This window comes from Setaria italica, chromosome III, assembly GCF_000263155.2.
Source record: "Setaria italica strain Yugu1 chromosome III, Setaria_italica_v2.0, whole genome shotgun sequence".
Lineage (NCBI taxonomy): Eukaryota > Viridiplantae > Streptophyta > Magnoliopsida > Poales > Poaceae > Setaria > Setaria italica.
In genome coordinates, this window is record NC_028452.1 from 48,401,848 (window position 1) to 48,427,613 (window position 25,766).

General features: G+C 43.7%; 2 protein-coding genes and 1 long non-coding RNA gene across 5 annotated transcripts; all 3 read right to left on the reverse strand.

The window, feature by feature from the left end:
- Positions 1-1,097: 1,097 nt before the first annotated feature.
- Positions 1,098-3,232, reverse strand: LOC101771719. 3 transcript variants are annotated; one of them, XR_001163483.2, is made up of 4 exons: positions 2,699-3,232; positions 2,558-2,614; positions 1,900-2,484; positions 1,098-1,782 (listed from the first exon to the last, which is right to left on the reverse strand). It is a non-coding gene; the product is annotated as an uncharacterized LOC101771719 (long non-coding RNA). The 3 variants fall into 3 exon arrangements; XR_214970.3 differs by having other exon boundaries at positions 1,900-1,985; positions 2,124-2,614; positions 2,699-3,224; XR_001163482.2 differs by having other exon boundaries at positions 1,900-2,614; positions 2,699-3,230.
- Positions 3,233-4,594: 1,362 nt separating this feature from the next.
- On the reverse strand, positions 4,595-12,443 carry LOC101772002 (protein NETWORKED 1D). The gene is made up of 6 exons (XM_004963057.2): positions 12,206-12,443; positions 10,470-10,699; positions 9,465-9,812; positions 8,062-9,383; positions 6,204-7,970; positions 4,595-6,020 (listed from the first exon to the last, which is right to left on the reverse strand). Exons 2-6 carry the CDS (start codon positions 10,567-10,569, stop codon positions 4,893-4,895), a joined length of 4,665 nt encoding a protein of 1,554 aa, XP_004963114.1. The 5' UTR covers positions 10,570-10,699; positions 12,206-12,443; the 3' UTR covers positions 4,595-4,892.
- A 7,405-nt stretch (positions 12,444-19,848) lies between these two features.
- LOC101772402 (protein tesmin/TSO1-like CXC 7) lies at positions 19,849-25,201 on the reverse strand. The gene is made up of 6 exons (XM_004963058.4): positions 24,834-25,201; positions 24,631-24,696; positions 23,790-23,940; positions 23,607-23,699; positions 23,455-23,518; positions 19,849-20,610 (listed from the first exon to the last, which is right to left on the reverse strand). Exons 1-6 carry the CDS (start codon positions 25,085-25,087, stop codon positions 20,036-20,038), a joined length of 1,203 nt encoding a protein of 400 aa, XP_004963115.1. The 5' UTR covers positions 25,088-25,201; the 3' UTR covers positions 19,849-20,035.
- Positions 25,202-25,766: the final 565 nt, after the last annotated feature.

Here is a 25,766-nt window from a genome sequence, read left to right on the forward strand (position 1 = left end):
CCGTCGGTCGGCATGCCGAAACAGTAAACTTTGTGACAAATCAAATGTATAGCTGAGAAGAATATCTAAGGATATAAACACACTATTTTTTTTTGCATATTCTTGTTTTAGTGCTCCCCATATTAAAAAATACTTAAAAAACATTTTTTTAAAAAAGTACAATGTTATTAAAACTAAATAGATATACAATTTTTTGAAGATTCTAGAGAGACCACCTAAAGTTTTCTACTTTTAAAGATGTTTCTGGATAAAAGATTTTATACGTAATGGATATTGACATTGCTACATAAATATTATCGTGTACTCCCTCCATTCTCATTTGATAGGGTTATTTCCAAATCTGAAAAATTCTCTTTTAATAGTCTTATTTCAATCCAACTATCCATCATCTTAATGATTGTCTCGGGCTTGACGCGTGACCCTTCATTCTTCCACGCTTGTTTAAATATGAATATTGATAATAATCTTTGTTTCACTAAAAGAAAGATGTTCAAATTGTTTGAAGAATATGTACTAGAATGGTATAAATTTAGAAACAAAACATGAATTATTATGAACACTTAAACAAAATTTCACATATGTACTCGAGCGCAGCAGGACAGATATGTATTGTATAGACTTGGAATTGAGACCAAGATGTTGCACTAGTAGAGCAACGAATTGAGAGCCTACTGCTGATCCATATGGGATGCCTTCTGGGCCTTAATAATTTCTAGTCGGGGAGGAGATAGCCATTGATCTATAAAGACACCTTCACATTTATTACCATCGACTAGAATTGTGCCTCCTAGGAACGAACGGGTAGTACCAAGTGCTGTAATCGGCTGCCTTGACTTGATGTTAGGACTATTTGTTATTAAAAAAGTCAAAAGAGCTTATCTAAGACTTACAATTGGTTTTGGTCGAGTTAGGGCTCCAATTTAAGGTTAGAAATAGCTTCAGCTATGAATTTGTCAAACAGAAATGCAACCAGAATCTCAACCTTTTTAGGTGACCGCAGAGGTTGTATCTGTCAACATACAAGATCAGCTCAAGTTATCAGGCTCATGTTACAAGTCCAAATGTAGTATAAGTGAACCAGGCAATACCCATTTCCATGAATAATCAAAACACATATGATTCCAGATAATATCCAGATATCTATTAACTTTATCAGACTTCTCAAGACAATCAGCTCCCATGTCACATAATTTCTTACAGAATTATTTTAGGTGTCCAACATAGATTGGGAGTTCTCCATCAAGCAAGAAATGCTTGTCGAGCACAGACTCGGTCACATTTTGTATGCCAAGAAATCCTTCAATATGGCGTCAGGATTTGCAAGGAAATCAATGAAAAATTTGCTATCATTTCTCACCCGCATGTTTTCACCCCCAACTCTTTCCATTACCAATGAAAAATTTGCTATCATTTCTCACCCGCATGTTTTCACCCCCAACTCTTTCCATTACGGAACTAACGTATAACAACCCTGTAGGCTTGGCAGAGTAAATTAGTTTCCCTCCTCTTGGAGACCCGCACAGGGATTCTTAAGTGCAGCTTCAACCATCTCGCCAGTGTTCCTTTGTAGTACTGGCGCACCAATTCATCCACCGATATGTTCCATAACTCTGAGCCGCTGCTACTGGCCTGACCATTCTGGGGCTGATTTCTTTGGGGGAGCTTGCTCTTGGGCTGACTGGGGCTGACAGGCTTTTATGCTGCCTACTTTTAGGCCCGGCATCTGAGGTGACATGAGAGGTGGCGGATTAACTTGATCAGGGCCAACAATATGCAGGGATCCTGAAAATAACAAAGGTAACTGTAATCAATGACAGTGCTTTCCAAGGGGTACATGAATCTGAACTGTGCCAACAAGACTGGATAACCCGTGCGGTGGGATTGGTGCTCATAAATTACCTTGGCTATCGGATGAGCCTAAGGAAGGTAGTGAGGTTGGCCAGTAGATCCACTAATCGAACTCTGCTCACTGAGGAAATGAGCTCCTGAAAACCAGAATGGCAATGGTAAATAGTGGTCGGGCTTGAATTCCAAGGAGGTGCATGAGCACAACTTTGTGCCACCGAGACCGGACCCATTTTTGGGCTTCAAAGTACATTAGGTGCTGCATGCTCAAAGATTACCTTTATCAGCAGTTTCAAATATCGGATGTGATTTGTTTTGATGTGGCACTGTTTGCACAGTCGGTTGGTTGTAAGCTCCAAGAGGCCTATATTTTCTTGAAATTGCTGTGATGGTTAAATTCCCTAAAATCATATCTGCTATTGGGTTTGGGGGTGAGATGGGAGGGAGATTTGAGAGGGAGCAGGAAGGTAGGGAGGGAGGAGGCGTGAGAGGAAGCAGAGATACTTGGGTTGGCGGGGATAGCGTAGAAGGCATCAAATTGGAGTGGGGACACTCTGCCAGGAACTAAAGGTGATTGGCTTTGATGAGGCATTGTTGGAATAGTATGTTGGTTGTAAGCTCCAAGAGGCCTATACTGTCCTGAAATTGCTGTGATAGTTAAATTCCCCAAAATCATACCTGCTATTGGGTTTGGGGGTGAGATGGGAGATACCTGGGTTGGTGGGGATAGCGTAGAAGGCAGGTGCGGACGCTCCGCCAGCAATCAGTCCTAAAGGTGCATTTGTTAATTTCTACCGAAATCTTGATGAGATGGGAGGTAGAAGGCGAGAGACCTGGGAGGAACTGGAGGTACCTGGGACCAAGGTGTACTTGTAGAGAAACAAATTCAGAGTCTGCTATTGATCCATATGGGATGCCTTCAGGGCCTCAATAATTTCGTAGTCGGGGAGGAGATAGCCACTGATCTGTAAAGACGCCTTCACATTCATTACCATCGACCAGAATTGGGCCTCCGTAGGAACGAACGGATAGTAGCCACCGCCGCTGTCGGCTATGGTGCCGATAGGTTTTGGAATTAGCGGAGCGGGGATTGGTGAGGGGGAATGACGGCGGCGCGACAGAATAGTGAGCGGCAATGGGGCAGGTCAGGGCGGGGGTGCGGGGCTAGGTGCAGCGCGGGCGAGGGTGAGGGTGAGGGGCAAGGGTGCGGGGTAGGGGGCGGCACGGGCGAGGGCGTGGGGCACGGATGACCCGACGGCGCGGCGGTCGCGGCCGCCGCTGGGGAGTGGGGATGGGATGGAGGCCGATAGGGTCACGGGGAGAGCAGGTGAGACCGTGAGAGAGAAGAAAGCGGTGGAGGGCTGCTGGGCTGGAGGCGTGCAGGTGAGCAGGCTAGTGCGACAGCAGCTGTGCTTCGTGGGCTAAATTCGGGGCTCCATGGCTCCCGAAGAGAATTCCCTATTTGGAACTAGAAAAAGTACTCGTTCCTTTCTTGTCCTCAGAAAATTTTCGTTCCCTATTTGACACCGAGTTCAACTTTCATTCCTTATACGACACTCTGTTGGATTTTCCATCCGTGAACAGTTAAATACCCTGTGAAAAGACGATTTTGCCCCTATGGGCCCCACCACCCTTCTCCCTCCTCTCCTCTCTTTCTCCCTCTGCTCCACACCAGCCTGCGGTTGGAAGTTTATCCTTGACACTTTTCTATCATGAACCAATTTAAATTTGTTCGCACTTGATCCCAATGATGTAACCAGGAGAGAAAGTTGATGAATAATTTCTTTAAAAACTAGTTGCCTCTGCAGAGCCAGTATCTCTGATAGATCTTCAAGCTGATCAGTCCATTTTTGCATAGTATAGCTGATACGAGTAGTCCATTTTTGTTATAGTGCTCTTTCAAACCATACTGCAGGAAGGGAATGGAAGTCTTTTCTATATTGGCGAGGCTTGCCACTCCATATTTAGTTGCCTTGAGGGTCTTCATATCAGCTTGAAGGAGAAGTAAGTTTTGGTCCATGATTTTTGTGGTCTCCAGGATGCCCTTGCTTGTTCAGGTTCACATGGTGTTCTGTTTTATTTGGGTATGCAAGCCTTGAGGTTCTAGGGGACGTTTGGATGCTTTTGCCCATGAGATTATAAATAACTTGTAAAGAATAACTTTATCTGTTCTTACCATCTAAATTCTATTTGGTCACACAGACAATCACTGCTGAGAACCAAGCATGGTGCTACCTGGCTTTGCAAGCCTGCAATGTAACATAAAAGAATCCAATGGTACTCCTTGTTGGTATTTATTTTCTTTATCTATAAACCATTATGTTATGTACCACAAATTGTTGCTAATAACCCAATCTGCTGTTCACGCTACTGGACAAAATCAAATTGTCTACAATGTAATAAATCTGCGAGATTGCATAAAGGCCAACAATGTTTCTTCATCACGATTGTATTGTGTCCTGATGCATTTTGAATAGGTTTCTGCAGACTGCTTACCAGGATTAAATGCTAATGATGTCCTGTTAACTAAAGCAGCAGAAAGATCAATCAGGCAAGCAAAGTCCTTTGGGGAAAGCCCTTGGTTCATCTTGCGGGTAGGCAATGGCAGTTCTGTTTCTTGGTTATTCTAATTCATTTTCAGGCAGAAGCAAGTTGTAATGTTTGCATTTTCATACAAGAGTAAAATGTCAATATCCTACACGATGAGGAAAAAATAGATTTTGTATATTTCGTGATTGTGATACATAGGTATATAAATTTATTTTTATTATTTCTATTTATGATACATGCTCTAGTACACCAAATGGCGCCGCTATTGACGCTGCTCCCTCCATGCCTAAATATAAGAACTTTTAGCGTTTGATTTGAATTTTGTCCCTGAATCCAAGAATTTCTAATAAAACAACCATTAACGGTGATACCCGGCTGCTAAACGTGAACATGGACATTTCGCTTGTTGCTTAAATTAGAAGTCCTGAAGATTAACCAGTGGTAGTTTTAATAGCTTCTGACTGAGCTTCTAAGCTCTGAACGAGAGCATGGGGGAGTTAGTCATCGATGGCCTTGGCCCTCATGCAGCAGGACGGCCCGCGGGTCTTCTGCTTGGGCCGCCGGCTGTCGCGCCGCCGCCCGTAGAGGTACTCCACCAGCTGCACGCGCGACCGCCGCTGCACCTGCACGGTGGCCGCTGCCTTGGCTGCCCGCCGCGCCGCGCGCTCCTCCTCGTGCCGCAGCAGCGCGTGCTGGAACCGCTGCAGCTCCAGCTCCAGCCGCCCGGCCTTCTCCGACATCTTGCGCACGCGCTCCAGGATCTTGCGCTGGCTCCGGCTGCGGAGGTCCACGTCGTCGCCCGCAGCCGCCGACGTGAACTCCTCAGCTTTCTTCAGGAGCTTCCCGTTCGCGTCGATCAGCTCCTCGATGGCGTCCTCCGCGTCGGCCATCTGCACCTTCACGCCGTCCAGCTCAGCATCCGACGACGCCTCCACACCGCCGCGCAGCTCCTGGACAATGGACCGGAGGTCCCGGAGCCGCTGTGCCTCCGAGGACAGCCGGTCGATCACCTTCTTCTTCCACTCCCGCTGCGGCTCCATCGTGGTGGTTGCCACCGTGGTGACGACAGGCCGCGGGAGGACCTCCTGCTTGTCGACACCGAGGTCCTTCACGGTCACCACTGGCTCGGAGCACGACCGCTTCTTGCCCTTGTTGTCGTTCTCGGCCGCCTCGCTCTGCGGTGGCCGCAGGTCCACGTCGTGCCTGCGGCTGCCGCTGCTCACCCGGTCCACGCTCCACAGCGCGAGCATCTTGTCGTCAGACTGCCCTGCAACCGATTTCTTCTTCCTGTGGTGGCCGTGCGAGGCAGCACGCCGGCTGGGAGTCTGGACGAGGTCCAGCTGTATGTCCTTCATCATGCGCTCGTAGTTCACGTCGCTGGCGTCACTGTCCAGGATCTCCTTAAGCTTCAGCATCTCGATCTGCTTCCTCGCGTCCTGGAGGTTGTTGTTGAAGTCGAGCCTCTCTTGCTCCAGAACAACCCCTGTATCCGACACCACTTTCTGGAGGGCTTTGATGGTTCCATGGAGTTTCTGCAACTCCATGTCTTTCACCATCTTCGTCGTGTTTTGATCTTCGCTTGGGCGCACAGCAATCTTTGACAGTTGAGGTGACAATGCATTCTCCTGGCAGAAACAATAAGCAGAATGAGTCTCATTAGTAAGAAGAAAATAACAATATCACAGTTTCTAGATGCTGGAACTGCTTGTTAGACAAATTTTAGACTTCTTAAGTAGTATATACTAGATCTTCAACATCAACAGTTCTGGGAAAATGCAAACAGAAATATGGAACAAATATAAACATACCTCCTTGAGCATGCTTGGTGGCAAGCAATCCTTGGCCAGCGACAAGGTTTGTTTCTCCAGGGCATCAACTTCAGTTTGCAGTGCTCCGAGCAGTGTGAAGTCACCATTCAGATCAACCTTCAGCCTTCTGTTCTCAATCTCCACGGCATTTAGCTTATCCTTCAGCTCATCCACATAAGAGTTCCTCCGAGTGATCTCCTCCTTCAACACCTCCTTCTGCACCATGTCACTGATCTCAAAACTTTCGCATGTCACGATGAGCTCAAGGACCTTCTCCTTGAAGAGAGACGCATTGGCAGTGGCCAGTTGCATGTTGGCCAGCAGTTTAGTGATCTCCGCGTCGCAAGATTTCACATCAATCACAGGCTGTTCTTTGCTCCTAAGCACCTGCAGTTCACTTTTCAACTTCTGGAGCTCCTCCCTTAGCATTTCGTTCGATTTCTCAAGGCCAGCATTGTCAACTTCTTTTCGCTGTTCCATGTTCTGTCCAGTCTCTTGGCTTTTCCTGCCGGATTTCAATAGCTTGGTATCTCTCCTCATCGCACGCCTTCTGGATCCAATTGAAATTTCCGCACCAGAGCCGTCACAGATGCTCAGAGTTCTACTGAGTTCCTTCTCAAGATAGTTGTTCTCGAGTTGTAGGTCTCCAAGCTTCTTGTTCATCAGCTTGATTTCCTGATAAAGCTCGTTTCCTGCTGCATGTAGAGACCCAAAATCCTCATGCAAACACTGCAATTGTGATGTCCTCTCATCATGAAGGCTTCTAAAAATGACACCAAGGATGTCTGTCCTGACTGCTTCACCAACAAGAGTGCTGAAATCATCTTCAAATGACTTTTCCTTCTCCCTAGAGCCATAAACTTTGCTAGACAGTGAGGTGTTCTCTTCTATCAGCTTGATAATCTCTGCTTGCAATGATTGTCGTGATTCTTGCAGCTCTGTGAGTTGTCTAACCAAGAACTTTGCCTCGGATTTCAGCTCATCCACTTTGCGGTTACGAGCTTCCATCTCCTTCCGTAGCTCGCAGCTGATCTTTAGGAGGTCATGCCTTTCACTCTGCAGCTTCACCAGCTCATCGCTTTGTGCTTGCCACTCTTGCTTCAGAACACTCCTTTCTGACCTTAGGTCAGCTACCTCTCTCCCAAAGTGCTCCAGAAGCGTGACAACAAGCGACTTCTCAAGGATCTGGTTCTGCTTCACATCCTGAGCATCAGAAATAGTATTCAGCAGGCACTTGATCTCATGTAAGAGGAGCTGCACAACTACATCAATCTTCATTAGATCCAATGATCCATATTTCTCATCCAGATGCAGTACTTCCATCACAGAACCAATCCCTTCTGTCAGCAGCTGGTTGTTTTGTGACAAGAAATCAGCTTTCTCCTCTTGAACCTTGCATACCTCTTGTTGCTTCTGCAATTGAGCCACAACATCAGAATTTGCTTCGGCCATGTCACCTAAGCACCTCTGTAAGATAAAAATCTCAGTCTGAGCTTCAACAATCTTGTGCTCCTCCTCTTGAAGCTGGTTCTCCTTGTGCTTAACTTCTTTTAGCAGTAGACTTATCTGCTTCTGTATAGCACTGAATTGAGTTATGTCTGAGCTGGTGGCTTCTTTGTGCCTTTCCTTTTCTAGCCTCAACAGCTCTCGTAGTTTGATCACTTCATCTAGGGCCTTGTCTCTGTCCTGCTCAAGATCCAAGCATCGCCCTTCTAACTCTGCATATTGGGTTTCCAAACTGAGTAGAGCACTGTTGATGCTATCCACCTGGCAATATTAAGGTATCCAGGGATCAATTTACATAGTTTTGAAACTACAATGAAAATAACCAGAAAGCAAGAGATTTCAAGCATCATACCTCACGCATAAGAGTTCTCTTTTCAGATCGAAGTACAGAATTCTGGTTGCGGAATGTATGAGTAGATTCCTCTGAATCTTTCAGCTTCCTTCTAAGGATCTCAAGCTCTGTATTATTGTCAGACAACAAATTTTCCAAGAATACATTTTTCTCTGATAGCTTCTCCATGGTATGAGAAATACCCTCAATCCGTGCAACAAACATGGCTCTCTCAGACTGATGGCCGTTAACCTTGGAATTAAGGTGTTTGCATGATTCTTCCAATGCAACCTTCTTGTCCCGCAATCCTTCAATTTCAGTAGTTGCAGCTGAAAGGGATCTCTCCAAATGAGCATTTTTCTCCAACGTCCTCTCCAGTAGCATTAGATTCTCAACATACAAGGCTTTTACACCCTCATGATTTTTTATGGTCTCTTTTAGCTCAACATTTCCATCCCTCACCTCTTGTGCAAGTGATTGGAGTGATTCTACATTGAAATTCACCACTTGGATTTGCTCCTTGATCGAAAAGTGCTTCCTATCCAAGTCGCCCTTGTTATCTTTGAGGTATGAAAGCTCATGCTGAAGCACCCTTTTCTCCTCCACATGCCGAGACACCTCTTCCTCAAGGCGCCGCTGCGTATTCTTCAAAGAAATTATCTCATCCTGCAGACGGATTATCACAGAGGCAGAGGAGTGGTTTTGATCATCCAATTTTCGGTTCTCTTCTCGAATAGTTTCCAATTCCTTTTGAAGTTGAACTTTGGTTGCTTCAATGTTCTCAATCTTACTTGCTTCACCATGCTTTTCAAGAGACAAAAGTCTTAGCTTCTCCTGTGCTTGTGCCAATTGCTTCTCCAAAGATAGCCGGGCCATTTCTGCTTGCATGCTCTTGAGTTGCTCCTCTTGTATAGAGATGCTAAGCTTCTCCAACTCAATGTGCTTCTCATTTAGCTCATCATGCTTCTCTTTTGAGGCAAGCTTCAGATTATCTAGCTCCAGATGCAAATTCTGGTTAGCTCTCTCAAGGAGAAGGCACCTTTCCTCTGCGGTGCTCAAATTCTGTAGTCCATTTTCCATCTCCTCTTTAAGTCTCTTGAACTCCTCTTGGGTATGCAATATTTCAGACTTGAGGCTCTGTAGTCGATCACTGGATTGCTGGCATTGTGAAAATGCAGCTTCCTTCTCTGATTCTTGATCTGCAAGGGCCGCCTTGAGAGAACTCACTTCAGATTCAGCCTTATTGCTCTTTTCTAATACTGATGAAATCTTCTTCTTGAGGTCTTGATTTTCCTTTGACAAGCTAGATATCTCTTTCTGCAGCTTCTCATGATCTTGGTCATCTGCAATACGAACATATTAGTTTGATCTGGCAAGTATTAGGATATTGTGCTTGTTGCGGAATTAAACTATGTAGGGAGTACCTTTAGCACGTTTTTTTGAATCACCAGCCTTGATGAATGAAAGGAAAAATGGAGTCATGTCACGATTGTCTGTTTCAGATTCAGTAGATGCAGTTTCTGTTGGCAGATCATCATCAAAGTCCAACTGAAACTCATCAGGAAATGCTTCTGCCATTTTTTTATGGGCCTGTCGGAGTTCTCCAGCTGCATGATCATATCTTTCAGCTAAAGCTCGATAAGCACGGTATAACTCCTCAAGCAAAGACATCAGTTCTGGGCGCCTTTTATAATACATTTCTGCTCTTCTTGCAAATGAGTCAGCATCCTCATCGATAATCTTGATCATCACTTTGATTTTGCTATCCATATCTGTGTGACCACACATTAATAAACACTGGTTCAGTCCAGGCTTCAATTAAATGTAGCAAAAGGAGAAATAAAGCATCAAGAACACCCAACATCTACTCGCTTTTTTATAGGAAACCTAGCTCTCATAGTACCCAATTGGATTCGAATTTCTTTGACCAAATTTAGTGGTTCAGTTATAGAATAGCTAAAATGAATGCCATAAGCTTATATGCCAGAGGTGAAGTTGTTTATATGCTTGTCCTCAACACAATCTGCTGATCTTTCCACAAAAAATGTAATATAAGACACAACACTAGATCAGAATCAGGGCTTTGAACTGCATACATGTGTTATCATTAAGTACTTCTGTTCTTACAGTTAAATGCTTGAAAAATAAACAAGACAGTACTAAGATAACTGTATCACAGCCCATTTATTCCTTGATTGAATCATGCAATGTGCCAATGACCCATAACATCATATGGCAAGAGATGTTGGATTGAACACAATAAGATAACATGGAAAATCTTTCCTTGTTTTGCGCTACGATGACTGAAGTAAATTAGTAACAAAGCCTAGTGCTCATGTTTAAGTACATAACTGCTTTTGCTAGTGAACGGGGTAACCATAATTTTTGGACCAAAACTTAAATCACCATAGTAATAAAATAAAGTATACCTGTAAGATTTTCTAGGAGCCATTTTGAGTTCTTCGGGGATATATGACTATCCCACCACCAAGAGTACTTGCGCATTGGATTGGACGGCGACATCGCCATCGAAGCCAGCTAAGCAAACCGAACAACACTACCTGGCCTCAAAGTAAACCTTCTGCAACTTCAAAGCCCCTGCAGTAGATCCCAGCAACTAGAATGTAATCTGCTCTAAAATCTACTACAAACCGACTACCTGCAGAACATCAGAAACTTCCAAAATTAGCACCTTGGGCAAAAGGACATTAGTAGCCTGGAACTTAGTGGCAGAACTGAAAACGAAATGTAGGGACAATTATGGTAGGTCGCCCTGTGAGGCCAAGAAAGTTCACAGATCAAAGTTGCAGTAGATAGCAAGAATGACTCTATTATATTTCTTCATTCGACATCTCAACACAGTCCAAGAGTCAAAGATTCAGATTAGCTACACGTTCATGCAATAAATTACTTCTGAAACCGAGTGACCCAGCCTGGAACGGCCTTGAAACAGAGAAACGGTATTTTTTCCAAAGATTCCGGTGTTATGGTTTGACCGTTTGAGGGGATTCAGTGACTAAATCCTGAAGCACCACCAACAACTGAGCACCCCCCAATGTGCTGAATATTTCTTCAACATCAGAAAATGTCCCCAGATTTTGCCAACCCAAAAGCCCAAATTCAGTGGAAAAGGACACCGAAAAAAAATTAAAACAAAACTGAGCAAAACTTCCAGAAGAAAATCCTCGAGAACGGCTCGAATCTCACCCTACGACACCCAAGCAAGGAAACTAAATCGCTGCAGAATGGAAGCTGCTACCTCCACTGCTGCGAATGGCGCATCGAACCATGGTTAAAAAAAAATGGTACATAGAAGAAAAGGGCAAAGGAGGTCAGTGAAAAGAAACCCCGCAACCAACGCCAATAAAGATGAACGCCCATGACCCCAACTACCCCAGGCCTGAAATCACCAAAAGAAGAGGACGGCAAGAAATCCACACCTGCAGCAAGAGCTGGAAATCACACCGGCAGCCTTTCATGAACTGGATGCTGCTGGAGACAGGGTCAAATGAGAAGAAGTGGGGTGGGGAATCCTTGGGAGGAAGGAACGGACTCTGAATCCTACCCAGGCAACGGCTACTTTTGCGGCTGCTAGCGAGGAGGATTTGAATATGAACGCAAGAACCGTGGAAGGAAAGGGAGAAATCTCGCCGCATTTCCTAGCGTAATCTCTGCAGTGAAAAGTGGGGCGAAATTGGGTCCAGAAATTACCAAAAAAGCAGGACGGACTCGTCGCGCTTCCGCCGTTAACGGAAAGCAAAATCTTGGCGTCAGAAGAACGGCATCAAGAGAAGCATTCCCCATTTCCCTGAAGAACCAGTGGGCAAACCCAAATCCATGGCCGGAAAACCAAGGGCCAACGCCGAACAAATACTGCCACTACCAAAAAGAGACTATTTTGGCAGAGATTGATACGCAGCCCTGGCAAATGGCCACGAGGAACACGAGAAGAAAGTGGCCAGGAAGGCTAACAATAGCGGAACACGCACACGAACAACGGGAAGATGGCATCTTTCCATGCCCAAGATACACGAAATCGCCGAACGCGCGGGCAGAAAACGGAAGGAATGGCAAGCTTTTTCCAGCCCGGATGGGGATTCTTGCGATACAGCCTAGCATTGCCTAAATAACGAGACCCAAATCGAAGAAGAAGAAAGGCACTTACCATGGAGGTCAGAGGAAGGAAGATCTTGGTCAGCTGCAGCAGCCCCAAGAAAGAGATCCAGCTGCAGCTGCTCCTCATCCCACACTAGCCCTAGGCCGCCATCATCACTCTCACCACCACATTAACGCCACCATCACGAACAGAGGAGGAGAGGGAGGAAGGGAGGGTTCTCACTCCTGGGCTCAGAGAGAGAGAGATGGAGAGCAGCTGCAATCATGGGATGCAGTGTGTGGGGGAAGGGGTGAGGAGTGATGGGGGTATTAATTGTTTATTTAATTATATTTATTATAGGAAAAGTAAAGGACAAAGATTAAGGCACATCAGTTTGACAGTGCAATTTTTTTTGGGGAGCAGAGTACTTTGTTCTGCAAAGAACAGTAACAGTGTGTGTGATATCACAGTGGGGTTAACTTTGTTTGGCCACAGGATTTTCACTTTGTTACTTTCACTTTTTTACTGTTCTGGATGGGATATGTGCAGGGACAATGACAGTACCACAGTAATGGTGCATCAGACACAAATAAATTCTGGAGGAATATTTTTCTCTCTCTAAATTTTCTTCTTTTTGTGCTGTGCTTGCGCGACTGGTCAGCATGGTGTGTGTGGGCCTGGGCTGAGAAATTACTCTGTCACTGTGAATATTATTTTACCGTTGAGGTTTACTCTTATATGGAAGAACTAGCGTGAGTGTCTGTTGCGATTTGTTAACGTTGGGATTTGCTCTTTGACTGCTTCGGTTGTTTCCTCGGAGACGATAAGGAGGAAACACTCAAAATGAAACGGTAAAGCAGCTTCACGGAGAATTACTTCTTTTCAGCTTCCAACCTCCTAGTTCATTTCAGAAAATCACTCCACAGAATCAGCAGAGAATTACTTCTCTTAAAAAAATTATTTGGCAGAGCTCTAGCAACTCTGCCAAACGCACCCTTACAACGTTACAGCCAGAAACTTTTTTTATCATCAGATGCTCATCTCCTTTGACCTGTGTGCACCATGATCTACTTTATTAAAACAATTACTTTTTTCTGACGTTAACAAACAAGTTATTGTTTGAGGTATGCATAGGAAAAAATATCAGTTTGTTACCTAGCAAAAATAAATTTGTTATTTCTAGTAGGGCTAAAATGCCTTTAACACTAGTGAATTTTCATCAAAATTAAGACAAGTAAAAAAAAGACTTATGATCACAGTTGTAGTCTTGTGTTACTCAAAGAGGAAAAGAACATGTAGCTTCACAATCACCTGAATGACTCCAAAGTGTAAAGAGAGTATATCTACATTCTACATTGACACCTGCATATCCATGAGTCATGAATGTAGATCACATGTATGCACACAAATAGTAATTTACAGCCTGTAGTTAGTCACTGTGTGTGTGGGGAAAGTATTGTGCACCAAACCACCAACTCTAATCATTGTTTAAAGCAAGCATTTGTTGTGTTAAGCATGTGCACCAGTGGAGTCAGGATGATGATGGCTAGGAACCAGGAGGATGCAGGGTAGAGAAGCCTGTGTGCCCACTGATGAATAGTTTAAGGATACAAGCAGGCACACCCAGTTTCATTGCAGATTTCCAGTACATGGGTCGTGCTGTCGTTTGTCTTCTTTTATGCTCACTTGGAGCCACAGTTGATGGTTGCTGTCTGCCTTTACATTATCCTTTTATTTTTTCCATCAAAAAAGGCAGCTTGTAGGCTGCAAAAAAAATTTGCAGCTTCTTCTATTCTATAACCCCCTAGGACAGACTCCAACCACACTGCTAACATGATTGTTAATTGAACAGAGCATCACTGGGCAGCGTAATGCTCAGCCGGTGATGACCAGTGAATATTCTCAAGGAATATTGTCAACTCATCTGTGCATCTGGTGACTTTCTGTAGTGTACTACTCTCACATACCAAGATCACCGTTCCTACCTGCCTACATTCTACATGTACAGATTACCTCATTTGGCTCTCGCAGATCCCCAAGACCTAACAGTTTTTTTCTCAAGGGGTAAATGGTCACAACACAATTGTTTCAGTTTACGAACCTTACCAGCTGAGCTGCCTGAAGTTCATTATGGACATGGACACACATTTGACTCCCAACTTCAAATATATTGTCTTCTTTTTTCTTTCTTCTCCTGCTAAGATATTATCTACATGCAAATATATACTAAATGACAGCTGAGTTGACAGGAAGATTATGGATGCCTCCAGGCTCGCTCAAATAAGCACATGCCATGGACACACTGGTGAGTCGAGGTTCAAAACATGAGCATGACAGAGACACTGTTGCCAGATTCTATGTTTATTAAATATCGTTCGGATGGTACACATTGTAGGCTAGTGGATTATTATGAGGAGCACGTTTTTTAATAGTTCCTCGCAAGAAAACTTTTACAATAATTGGTTTTCGTTCGCTACCTTTGTAAAAAGCTAAAGAAAAAAAGGGATATTCTTTGCTAAATATTGATCGTGCGGATCATGGTACTTTAAGTCTATGCAATCTCAAAAGCGCGAACAAAATTTTAGTATATTAGTGCAAATTGGATATGATATGATGAGTGTATAGGTAACATTGTGGTTAAAAAAAACATACATAACAGATGGTAATGAGTGAATGGTAATTAAGTTGGTAAGTCTCAAGGGAAAATATCGCTACAATAGGGGGGAAAAAGCAAGTTTTCCTGTAGTATTCTTCATTTATGAACAATGCTAGATTTAATTTAATTATCTCATTTAAAATTATGACGTAAATTGCTATGGAAAGCCTACACCATGACTTTTAACTTGGGGACAAAAAGTGAGGTAAAGATTGCTTGGAATGGGGACTGTCGGCTTGACCTTGTTGCCAAGAGCTAGCTAGCCGCTAGCGTTCTTTCTTCAATTCGGTGCACTGTCAAAATCCAAACATTTACCTTTTTTGAAAGCAACTTCACAGGCTTATGGGCACCCAGTAGCCTTGTTTGGTCACTTGCATTTGACACTCTATGCAAGTTTGTCCGTACGCAGGCCTCTATCACAGATCATCATATGAGACCATTTCGATCCTTGTTGATTGGTCCAAATAAAGTCTAACTTATGTCAGATTTGACACTCTATGCAGTCTAACCTTGTTGATTGGCCTCTTTTACATTTTTGTAAAATTTGCACCGTGTTATTGACACAAATAAATGGTAGAAATAATCTCATGTGGTGATAAAAATATATTATGCTAATATAAAGTGAAGGCATTAGTGGGGAATAGAAGCATGTGCAAGTTTGCAAGTACAACGGAGAAGATGAGTCAGAGTGTATGCAGCCCCCACACTGATATTAATGGATACACATACACTGAAGAGGACCCCCTTGCTCCAACTATCATTGATGCATAGCTGTTGTTGTTCAGCAGGGGATCCCTGGAACTCTCTCTCATGCATCCCGGAACTTTAATGAGACACCAAACTTTTCCTTCTTCAAACCTTTAATAGCCAGAGTTTACAAATACCAAGTCAATTTATACAAAAATCATGTACAATTAATGGAAATCGCGAGCTAGCTTAGTGTATAACAAAACTCAAACCAGCTCAATTTACCTAGCATGTATCTATTTGAATGTCCAGAAATATTATTTGGAAATATTTACGTAGCATGATCTAGTTTTTCTTAATCGGTCGTCTAGCCACTTTTGTGCATCTAAACAGCTTCAAATGAAAAGGTGTTCAACTACATAGCTATAGGTGTCATCTTCGTCTGAAATTATATGAAAAATTATGACTTTTTAAATATCATTTGTAGGACATCCGATCTGCGAATTTATAGGATCGATTCCACGGGCATATAGCGGTTTCCAACCGCTGGAAGGGTTGTTCATCCGTTGGATGATTGATAGGTCCCTAGTTAGCTATCAGGTGACCGACATGCCCTATTTTTACAATTACGTGTATGTACGTTTAATTGATACTAACTATTTTTGCAAGTCTTTTAAATTAATAAAAAATTTCTAAAAGCTCAATTAAAAAATTTTAATGAACAATGGTGGATTGACCGCTAGACCTCCTCCTCCAGCAATAATCTTCCAAAGGCCAGTGTGTCGACGTGCACGATCGATGAAGAAACTGCGTATCTCACAACCATTCCAAGCAAGCAGCATGCGTGCGTGAAGAGTTGAAGTTGTACTAACCCTAGCTGACCGTGATCGAAGCCGTATTTTTTGTTGGATCCGTTTGACCTCGCTTGCTCCTCTCTGATATCCTATCTGATGCCGAATTATTGGGCGATTCGATGGGACGACGGCGACATGACTAGTTTTACCCGTCCTGAATTTCGCTTGAGCTGTACGCCAAACGAATCCATGGCTCATTGGCTGTAGTACGTACCCATGTCCGGATGATTGGACGACGACGAATGCAGCATGCATGTGGTTAGGTTGGGTGCATGGTGAAACAATGCAATATGAACCTTGTTCCCTTCCCCTTGGAATGTGCTACCAAATGCATGCATGCATCCATTTCTCTCATCTCACTTTACGATCGAGACATAGTTTTAGTTTGGATTTGAAGATAAATAATCGCAATGGATAGGTGTGGTTTGAATTTAGAAAGATTTCACCTAATCCAATCCAATCATCGCTCGCGTATAGGTCACTACTATATGAGCTATTAGGTTTTCCCTTTCTAGATGAAAAGGTGACCAAGAACCTACATACAGTACTGCAAGTGCAAGCAAGTACGTGTTCATCGACTTGAGCCGACCGGAGTTAGGCGTGCAACATGTCGCGAATATGCAAGCCTTTTTTGGGTGATATGGCCGGAGCTTTACAATAGTGTCAAGCATGCTCGCAATCAGTGCGTCCATGTGTGATGCGAGAGCAAGCAACAGAAAGCGAGATGGATCTTCCATTTATATTGTTTCATCGGTCTCGCCAGCCACACTGATCGATCGACGATCTTGCTCATCTTTAGCGTGCCCGGCCTTGTGATCTCCTCCGGTATCTCGCGGACCCAAACACCTTTTCCGGGCACATGAAAAGGCACCGTAGGAGAGGTTTCCAAACGTACGTGTACTGTAGTCGTCGTCTGCTCACTGTAGGAATGCTACGTTTGACCTAATAGAGACGATGAAAACTTTGGTTCTGGCCATAGGTTTACCATGTCCTATGTAGTCATGTAGACAAGTTTGACTAAACATGGCAACAACTTCTTGCAGCCTCGTGCTCCACAAGTTGCACGTACAAATTCTTACAAGTATGTTGCAACGTACAATGAAGATGCAGCGTACCAACGAAATCGCTTATACTTAGTCCTAATACATGCAGAGCTTAAACATTGTTTAAACCGATTCGTTTCATTTTTTTGGAGCTTAGCTACACTTAAATTTCATCAAACACCAGGACAACCTAAGCTAGGTTCCATCCATCTATATTTTCTTGCACACACACACACACACACGTATGATTTGTAAATGAAAAAAATAGGAGAAAAAAAGGCATGGATTATTGGTGAAGATGCAGCATGGAGAACTGAAGATGCAGTGGAAAGGTTGGGAATCATGGACGGGTGGAAAAGGAGCCAAGGGAGCAAGCCACAATGATGACGATGGGTGTGCCTGCGTCTGCGGGCCACACAAGCCGGCCGAGAACGCCACTTCTCCTCTTCTTTCCATGGCCAGGTGGGCCACACGCTGCCCAACAGTCCAGCCACGTTGCGGGCCCACTGGGCTTCATTTCATATGATCTGTGGGACCAGGGACCCACCTGTTCCGCCCACTTCGACGACGAAAGCTTCTCTGCCTGTGGGACAGACATCTGGCTGGTGAAAACAGGATTAGGAAAGATGAATTTCACTAAAACAAACAGTTTTCTAAGTCGACTGTTATTTGACATCCCATGATTTTTTTTTTAGTATTTGCAACTCATAGCTCCTAGTAGAACATGCTCCTAATTCTACCTAAAGCAAGCTTAGACAATTTCAGTTGGTAACTAAAACATCTTATAAATAACATTAAGGGCGTACAAGAATTGAAAAAAGTAGCACGTACATAGTACATGCAGAGTACAAATTTTCTGGGACAACAAACACGCATGCCTTTTGAATGCCTCACCCACAAACCTGCAATTCTACACCCTGAAAACCCTGCCTCTATTTTCCCTTTTCCAAGCATCCGCCACCTTTGAAACCTGTAATAGCACTCACGCAAAGCTTTATTTTTATTTGTACAAAATCTAGTGCATATATAATCGCCTTAACTTTTCCTCAAAATTGTACCATGTTGAACCGAATTGCTATTTGAAAAACAAGAAAAAGAGAAAAGGCCCTAAGATGATCTTGCCTTCTGGTCCTCCAAATCGGAATGTCGGCACAGAACACAGAGGGGTGCACCCTTTGGCGACACAAGTTCCTGTCAGCTGCACTGTACCACGTCAAGTCGTCGCCCATCAGTGCGCTCCAAATTTTTATGAAAAGGAATTCGTTGGACAGTCAGGTCATATGATTATTCTGCTGAAAGGATTCGGGAAGAAGAGCCCCTATTTTGTCACGCAATGTTTATGATATGAAGCAAAATGTTTTGAATGTTGCCATTTGAATTGCCACGAGATCATATCAACGCCAATGATAGGCAGAGCCATTAAAACGAGTGTATTTCAAATCCTTTTGTCATTTAACAAGATGCAATATATCTGTTGAGTGCTTTCTAAGATAAAATATTTGTGGTTCAATGAGGTAGGCAAAGACTCAAACTTGTTCCATGCATATATATACGATGATGTTACTCTCTCCATTCCAAATTATTAGGCGTGGTTTGACTCGGCAAGGTTCCGAAGGCTAAACTTTGATTCTTAGTTTAATGTAGTGTTTAGAGTTGTGGTGATTGTGTGCAAGTAGTATAAAACATCAAATGTAGCAGGGAAACACAGCACCGAAATGCTTCCCAGATGACCAAAACCCATTTATGACTGATCACAGGAGATACATGAAGCCATCTTGACCTCTTGGAGTCTTGGCTCATCATCCATTATCCCATCCTGCTGATTTCCGATGGCCGCCGTGTGGAGTGTGGTCCATCATCCATGGGCGCCGCCGGTCAATCAGTTCGCCGACGTGGTTGGTGCGGCAGGCTGGCCGGCGCCCCATCTGGGGCTGCCCGGTGGCGCCCATGGCTCACATGCTCCCAGGTTTGTCTCTTTGGGCCAAGGACATGCATATGGTTGGTGTGGTTTGGTTCCTGGCCAAGCCTAGCCTGATTGGTACGCATAACACACCTGTCTCTGGTGTTGTTGCCGTCTCCTGAGCTGTTTGCATCTGCACAGCACGCTGGTGCAACTGTTCAGGAGACACAGGGCACATCGTTGTCACCAGGCAACATCACCTCATGGGATGAAGAATTCATGCATCCATGATGTGATGTGGCTTGCAACCAGGGTTCCATGAACCTGAGCTCATCAGTCATTGACAGTATCACATAACATGGATGTACAATAGGTCAATAGCATTCCTACTCTGACCATTGGCCAAGTGAGAACAGCAAGTCAGCAACAGACAGACTTGTGGACTTCTCGCATTCCAGGAACAGCTGTCGATTGCTCCAGAAAGGGAGCAGAAAAGACCACCTTGAAAGCAAATGAGGCAGCTGCTGCACTATCAGAGAATTCAGAACTGCTGGTTTTTCTAGCCAAAGATCATAATCAACTTACTGCTAATTCTAATAATAGGCTGGGCTCCAAATATAACGTGGCAACATGCACCATAACTTAGCGCCAGGTACATACATCAGTTCATAACTCATCATCAAGCCATCCATATCTACAGCAGTATATCACAGGTTTATTAAGGTATAAGCCGACGAAAATTTCTCACGCTATCTCTAGCTAAACGAGGCTCTTCATCTTGCGCCTCAGCCATATGGGCCTAATATCTACACTCAGTGAGAGGAAGATCTCCCGGTTGCTCGGGTCCAAGAAGACGTCGGGCGCCAGCGACTTCTCAATTGGTGAGAGGTCTGCCATGGCACTCATCACCTCGATGCACCGCGGGATGCTGAACCTGTCCACATGGATCTCCGGCTTCTTGTTGTCCCTCTGGGCCATTGCATGTGCTTCCATGGCATCAGAGGTTCCATCCTCACTGGGCCTCCTCGAGAAGCGCCATTGTTCTCCACGCGCTTCCTCAACTGGTCTCCTGGAGAGCTGCCAGGATGGCGGCTCAGGCCGCACTTGAGTCAGTGGTTTTGGGTAGAGGTGCCCGTTCATGGTCTGGACTTCGACACCGACTAGTGTCTCCTGTTGGAATGAAGACTCCCTGGATACTGGAGATGGAGGGATTGGTGAGAGCTGTCGATTCATGTAATAATCATCTTCGTCATCACTCGAGTCAACTTCTGCCCCATTTCTTTCATTCAGTACAGGCGCAGCAAGAGCACTTTTACCATCCAAAATAACGCCAACTGGAGGATAAGAAAGAGGATAAAATATGTTAGTCTGGGAACAGGTAAAACAGCAGCTTAAAATCATATCAGCTTATGAGCTTATCCCATTGGGTAACCAAATGGCAAGCAAGCCATCATCGAAAAAATATCCAACACATTGTTCTTCATCAAAATGAAAACTTATGATGCAAGCTATTCTGGAAGCCAAACAAAACAATATAACATATCAGGTTAACCTTTAGGTACTCCTAAACAACAAAATAAAACAAGCTATTCTGGAGGCCACCAAAATGTTATATCAGTTCATTCTTTAGCGCACCATAATACAAAAGTGTTTCTTTGGTAGCCTATATTTGCACTATTACTTAATTACCATACTGACATTACAGAGTCTCTAGTTCTGTGTTATCATGGCACTCTGGTGGGTCAGCACTAGAATTAAGTCAACTAGGCATCGGTGAGTTAGGTGATGGAAATATAAATGATAAATAATACCTTATACGATATGAAACCAAATAAATATACCTTGTACAGAAAGAAACTAGGAGAACCAAACATAACAGCATTATAAATCAGAGTAAATCCTCTACTCTCTCAGTAGCAATGTAAAAAAAACCTCATAGAAGCACTTCTAGTAGTGTATCATATCAACTTGCACTGAGTAGTGCCATATGCTAACACTTCGACCTACTGTCCTGTACTAGTCTGTCATACATTACTAACATTAGTTTTCTACACATTGCCATTATGCCAAATATTAACACGTCTTAAGTTTTCTAGGCAATGCCATAATGCCAAATAACACTTGTCACCTAGCATCAGCTAGGAACCTAGGGCACACAAGTATTACTTAAGTTACCACACTTAGCAAGGCATACATTAACACCTTGCAGTTAGCACTTAGGCACTGAAGTAAAGAAGCAGAACACAGCAGAACCAAGAAGCATCCCAAAATCCTAATGTCCTCCAGAAGGAGATAGATAGGCACTGCTCAGAGGGCAGCGGTGATGGTTAGGCAACAGCGGAATCGGGCCAAAGAGGCCATGGCAGAACCATGCTAGAAGAGTTATGACGAACTTGAGCCAGAGAAAGGCAGGCGACCACGGGATAGGACCAACAGGAGTTAGGCACAGCAGGGACGGTCACCTAGCGTTAACATGATGTGCACCTACTTCACTCTTCTTTTCCAAAGTTGAGTGCCTCCCTCTTCCAGACTTATGCTTAGTTGTTGAAAAAGTTCTAATACGAGATTTCACAACAGTTGAAATGGTTGGTATATCTTAGGACTAGGATATTTGCTGATTCACACTTTCACAATAATCCAATTTATATACTACATTGGCAAATACAGACCCCATTGACAACTATTGGTCACTATATTTGTTCACAAATTCTTATCACATCCTCATGTTTGGGGTGGACTTTCCAAACACCTACAGACTCCATGTATTAACTCATTTCTTTGTGCTCATAATTGTTATTAAACAACATCTTTTATCAAAATTTATCCAAACAATGGCATCCTCATCTTCATGCTTTGGTAAAAACAGGGTGACAAGAATTTACAGATAGATGATTGAAGTGTACAACCATACCTAGGGCTGATTAAGTCAAGTGCTTCAATGGCAATAACTTAAGTGTGATAGTTTTCATTCCAGTTGGCAATTGCCTCTTCATTCAATTTGAAGATTATGGGTTCTAACTATGACTTCATATTTCCCAAGCAAAATGAAGAGATCTCAAGTGCATTCAGTTTATGACAAATCAATACTTAAGAATTTACTGTGCACACCTGCCCTATAATTAGATAGGCACCTCCATCAACATACAAGTGTTGATGTGTTACTCCATTTTTTTTTCTAAAACAGCTTAGCGAGAAATATAGTCAAACTTCCTAACCTTGAGCATCAATCCTTTACCATAACTGCTACATAGAAACTGTATTGCTATAGAGATCCATATTACTTCATAAATGCCATTAGTATTATGTGTTAATAAAAAGTTGTTAAACTAACATATCAACAAGATATTATATTCTAAAAAAGGAAAAAGGGAGTCGTTTTGTCTTTAAAACATGAAAAATAAGGTGACAAAGTGGTTTAACTCTGTCAGATCTAGACTTGTAGATTTTTTTAAAAAAAAAGGTGGTCTAAACATATATTTTAGAATGGAGCCCCAGCTCCAAGAATTATTGAAGATGAGGCTGTGCCAAAAGGGACATAGTCAATGAGGTTGGCAGTCCCCGTTGTTAGAATGGCACCATAGTAAAGTTAAAGCCATATTGCTTAGATGAGAAACGTATGGTGGTTGGTTTTTATAACTAAATTGTATTGATGGTTCTAGGATATAAATTCTGGTATAGCAGTTTGTTTGTACGTCCCTACAGATAGGAATAAGAGGGATGTGCTGGGAATTCAGAAGAATCTATATCCAGCTGTCCCAAATCATTGATGCAATGCAGCAGGCAAATCACAAAAATGAAAACATAGCTATGGCACGAACTTCAGCAGCTGTCTAAACTGATTCTATCTGTGCAGAAGCAGAATTCCCAACACTACTAATAAAAGACAACAAAAAATTCAGAGATATGGCATTCAGTCTCACATTGTAAAAGAAAAAAAAATGTTCCTGAGAATGCTACAACATGAAAAATATTTGGCAGCTCCTCTACTTGAAAGATAGTCAGGCAATGAAGATCACAACAGTCACTGCAAATAACCTATCCAGTTGGCAGTTAAGGGAAAAACTTGTGCAATCTAAGGTACCAAACAACTGAGTTAAACCATGCACATCTGATAGAAAGTAACTCTACTCTAATATCATGCAATCTAGCTCATCTGTTCAGCTCCTTAATTGTATTACCTTTTCTCCCAAACGGATTTCTACAATCTTCACATTTACAGTTGATGGAGCATCCTGCCCCTCCCTTCAGTTAAAAAAGAAATGTTTTCATAATCATGAAATGACACACATTATGAAAATGAAATTTGACAGGATAAAGCTGAATATGGAACCTGGAAGCAGTCACAGTACTTCTTTAGGCAGCCTGACTTCTTGCAGGTGCATTTTCTTCTAATAAGATCCATAGGGGATCTTATAAGTTGTTCCTGAAGACAGTAAATAGCAGGATCACCAAAGAAAGAAAGGAAGAGTGTATCAATAGACATAGATAACCTCATGTAATAAGAAATTCATACCATTGAATCTTGACCAGTCTCCAATGTTTGGACAGGTTTCAGAGGTAAAACTAGTGCAGTCCTTGGAGCCCCTTGCATTGGCTTGTTAAGACAAGGTTCGCATCCACATGATTCAGTACAATGTGACCCAGAAGCAAAGCACACACAGTAACTGTTACAGCATAATGCAAAAGATGATTATACACACAAAAGAAAACTTAAATTCAGTAACAAAAGGAAAAACAAGCTAGGTACACACATGTGCTTGGGTGTGTGTTTGTGCAGGAGATGGTATGCACTTGGCACCCACAGGTTTGTGCATAAACCAACCTAGTTTGTTCAATGATCACCCTTATCACCATTCATGTAAACCCCCTTCCCCAAACTCAGCTCCCTCCAAAGGACGAGTGGTACACAGAATTACATGGCACTAACAGGCAAGTCATTACACCAGAAACCTCGGCACCGTAGACTATAATAAAAAGAGAAGCATTGGTAAATTCAAAACTGCTTGGCAGCATTGGTAAATTCAAAACTGCTCAGCATGCTGAATAAAGCTGCACCATTTTGATATTTAGGTACTGTGAAATTGACAAAAAAAATGTTTTTTTACCACCATACATTTGAAACATAAGACAGTAAGATCTAAACCTACCTAAAGCAACACAGATTCGTTAGCTACAGCAAACAAAATAAGCACCTATTTCAAAATGGTAAAGACATCGTAAGCGATCACAGACGATGAGAGGTTGGACTAAAAGGCGAAAATGAAACTTGTTCTCTCATTCCACAGTGAAACATCCGTTTGCTGTGATGAAGGAATGGAGAAGACTGCATTCCCGGAAGGAACGAGAAAACTTACAGCTTGAGGCACTTGGACTTCTTGCAGCTGCACGTCTTGCACCCCTCCCCATCCTCCGTTTTCCTCCTGATCCACACAACAAAGAGACAAAACAGAAAAGTAAGCACCAGGCGCGAACCGCACGCAACGAACCGAAAGAGGAAATTGGACGCGCGACCGAAACTTTTGCAGAAAAGGGAAAAGGGAAGAGGAGGCGGACGGACTTCTTCTTCCTGTCGGAGTTGCCGTTCGCCTCCGCCGCAGCAGCCGGAGGCGGGGACACGGCCGCGGAGACGGGGGCGGGGGGCGCAGCAGCGGCTTCGGCGGCCGGGGCTGGAACAACCGGGGCGGGGGCTGGAGTGGGAGCGGGCGGTGGAGGCGGGGGAGGGGCAGGAGGAGGCGTGCTGCGGGCATCGTCGGGCTCCGATCCGGCGGGCTCCGGCTGCGGGGCCTTCGGGGGCTCCTCCTCCGCGTCCATCGGATCGGGCGCCGGCGCCGGCGCCCCGATCGGCGGCTGGGGCGGCGTGGGGCTCGCCGTGGCGACGAAGCGAAGGCGAGCGCGAGAGGTGTGGAGCCCGGGAGGAAGGAGGGGGGGAAGGGCACGAGGCGAGGTGCCGGCTGGTGAAATGGGGTTTACGATTCGTGCGCGGCAGCTGGACGGCTCAGATCGGCGGGTTCCTCCTTGGATCCGGTTTGGCTTCCTTCCGTTTCGACCTGGGCTTTCCGGTCATAAAACGTGATTAGCACACACATAAAGTGGGTGCCTTTTAGTTTCAAAAAAAAAAAAGTGGGTGCCTTTTTCTTTTTTGGCAGCGTGTGATTGGTAATAAATTATTATTAACTCAATTTCCAAATCCTGCGCTGAAGTTCCTGGGAGTTACTCCCTCCGCCCCATGAAAAATATAATTCTAGTTTTTAAAAAAAATCCTACAAAAGAGTGCAATAACTACCTACCTTGTCAGATTTGATTTGCATGTTCAAACTTACTGTATGCGGCCAACAAATAAGGACATTAAAATCTTTTCACGCCATCACTAATCTATCCTAGAAAAATTAGAATTGCGCTCTTCATAGGACGGAGGGAGTACCACTAGGAGGATAGATACTGTAGTAAATTGGTGTGGACAAATAACATATCCTAAACCAAGAAATAAATG

Coding starts and splice junctions, on each gene's coding strand:
- LOC101772002 (XM_004963057.2), bottom strand. CDS start 10,569: ATGGCGATGTCGCCGTCCAATCCAATGCGCAAGTACTCTTGGTGGTGG. Junction 9,384..9,464: donor TTCAAAAAAACGTGCTAAAG/GTACTCCCTACA, acceptor TTCGTATTGCAG/ATGACCAAGATCATGAGAAG. Junction 7,971..8,061: donor AGAGAACTCTTATGCGTGAG/GTATGATGCTTG, acceptor TAATATTGCCAG/GTGGATAGCATCAACAGTGC.
- LOC101772402 (XM_004963058.4), bottom strand. CDS start 25,087: ATGGACGCGGAGGAGGAGCCCCCGAAGGCCCCGCAGCCGGAGCCCGCC. Junction 24,697..24,833: donor AACTCCGACAGGAAGAAGAA/GTCCGTCCGCCT, acceptor TGTGTGGATCAG/GAGGAAAACGGAGGATGGGG. Junction 23,941..24,630: donor AAGTCCAAGTGCCTCAAGCT/GTAAGTTTTCTC, acceptor ATGCTGTAACAG/TTACTGTGTGTGCTTTGCTT.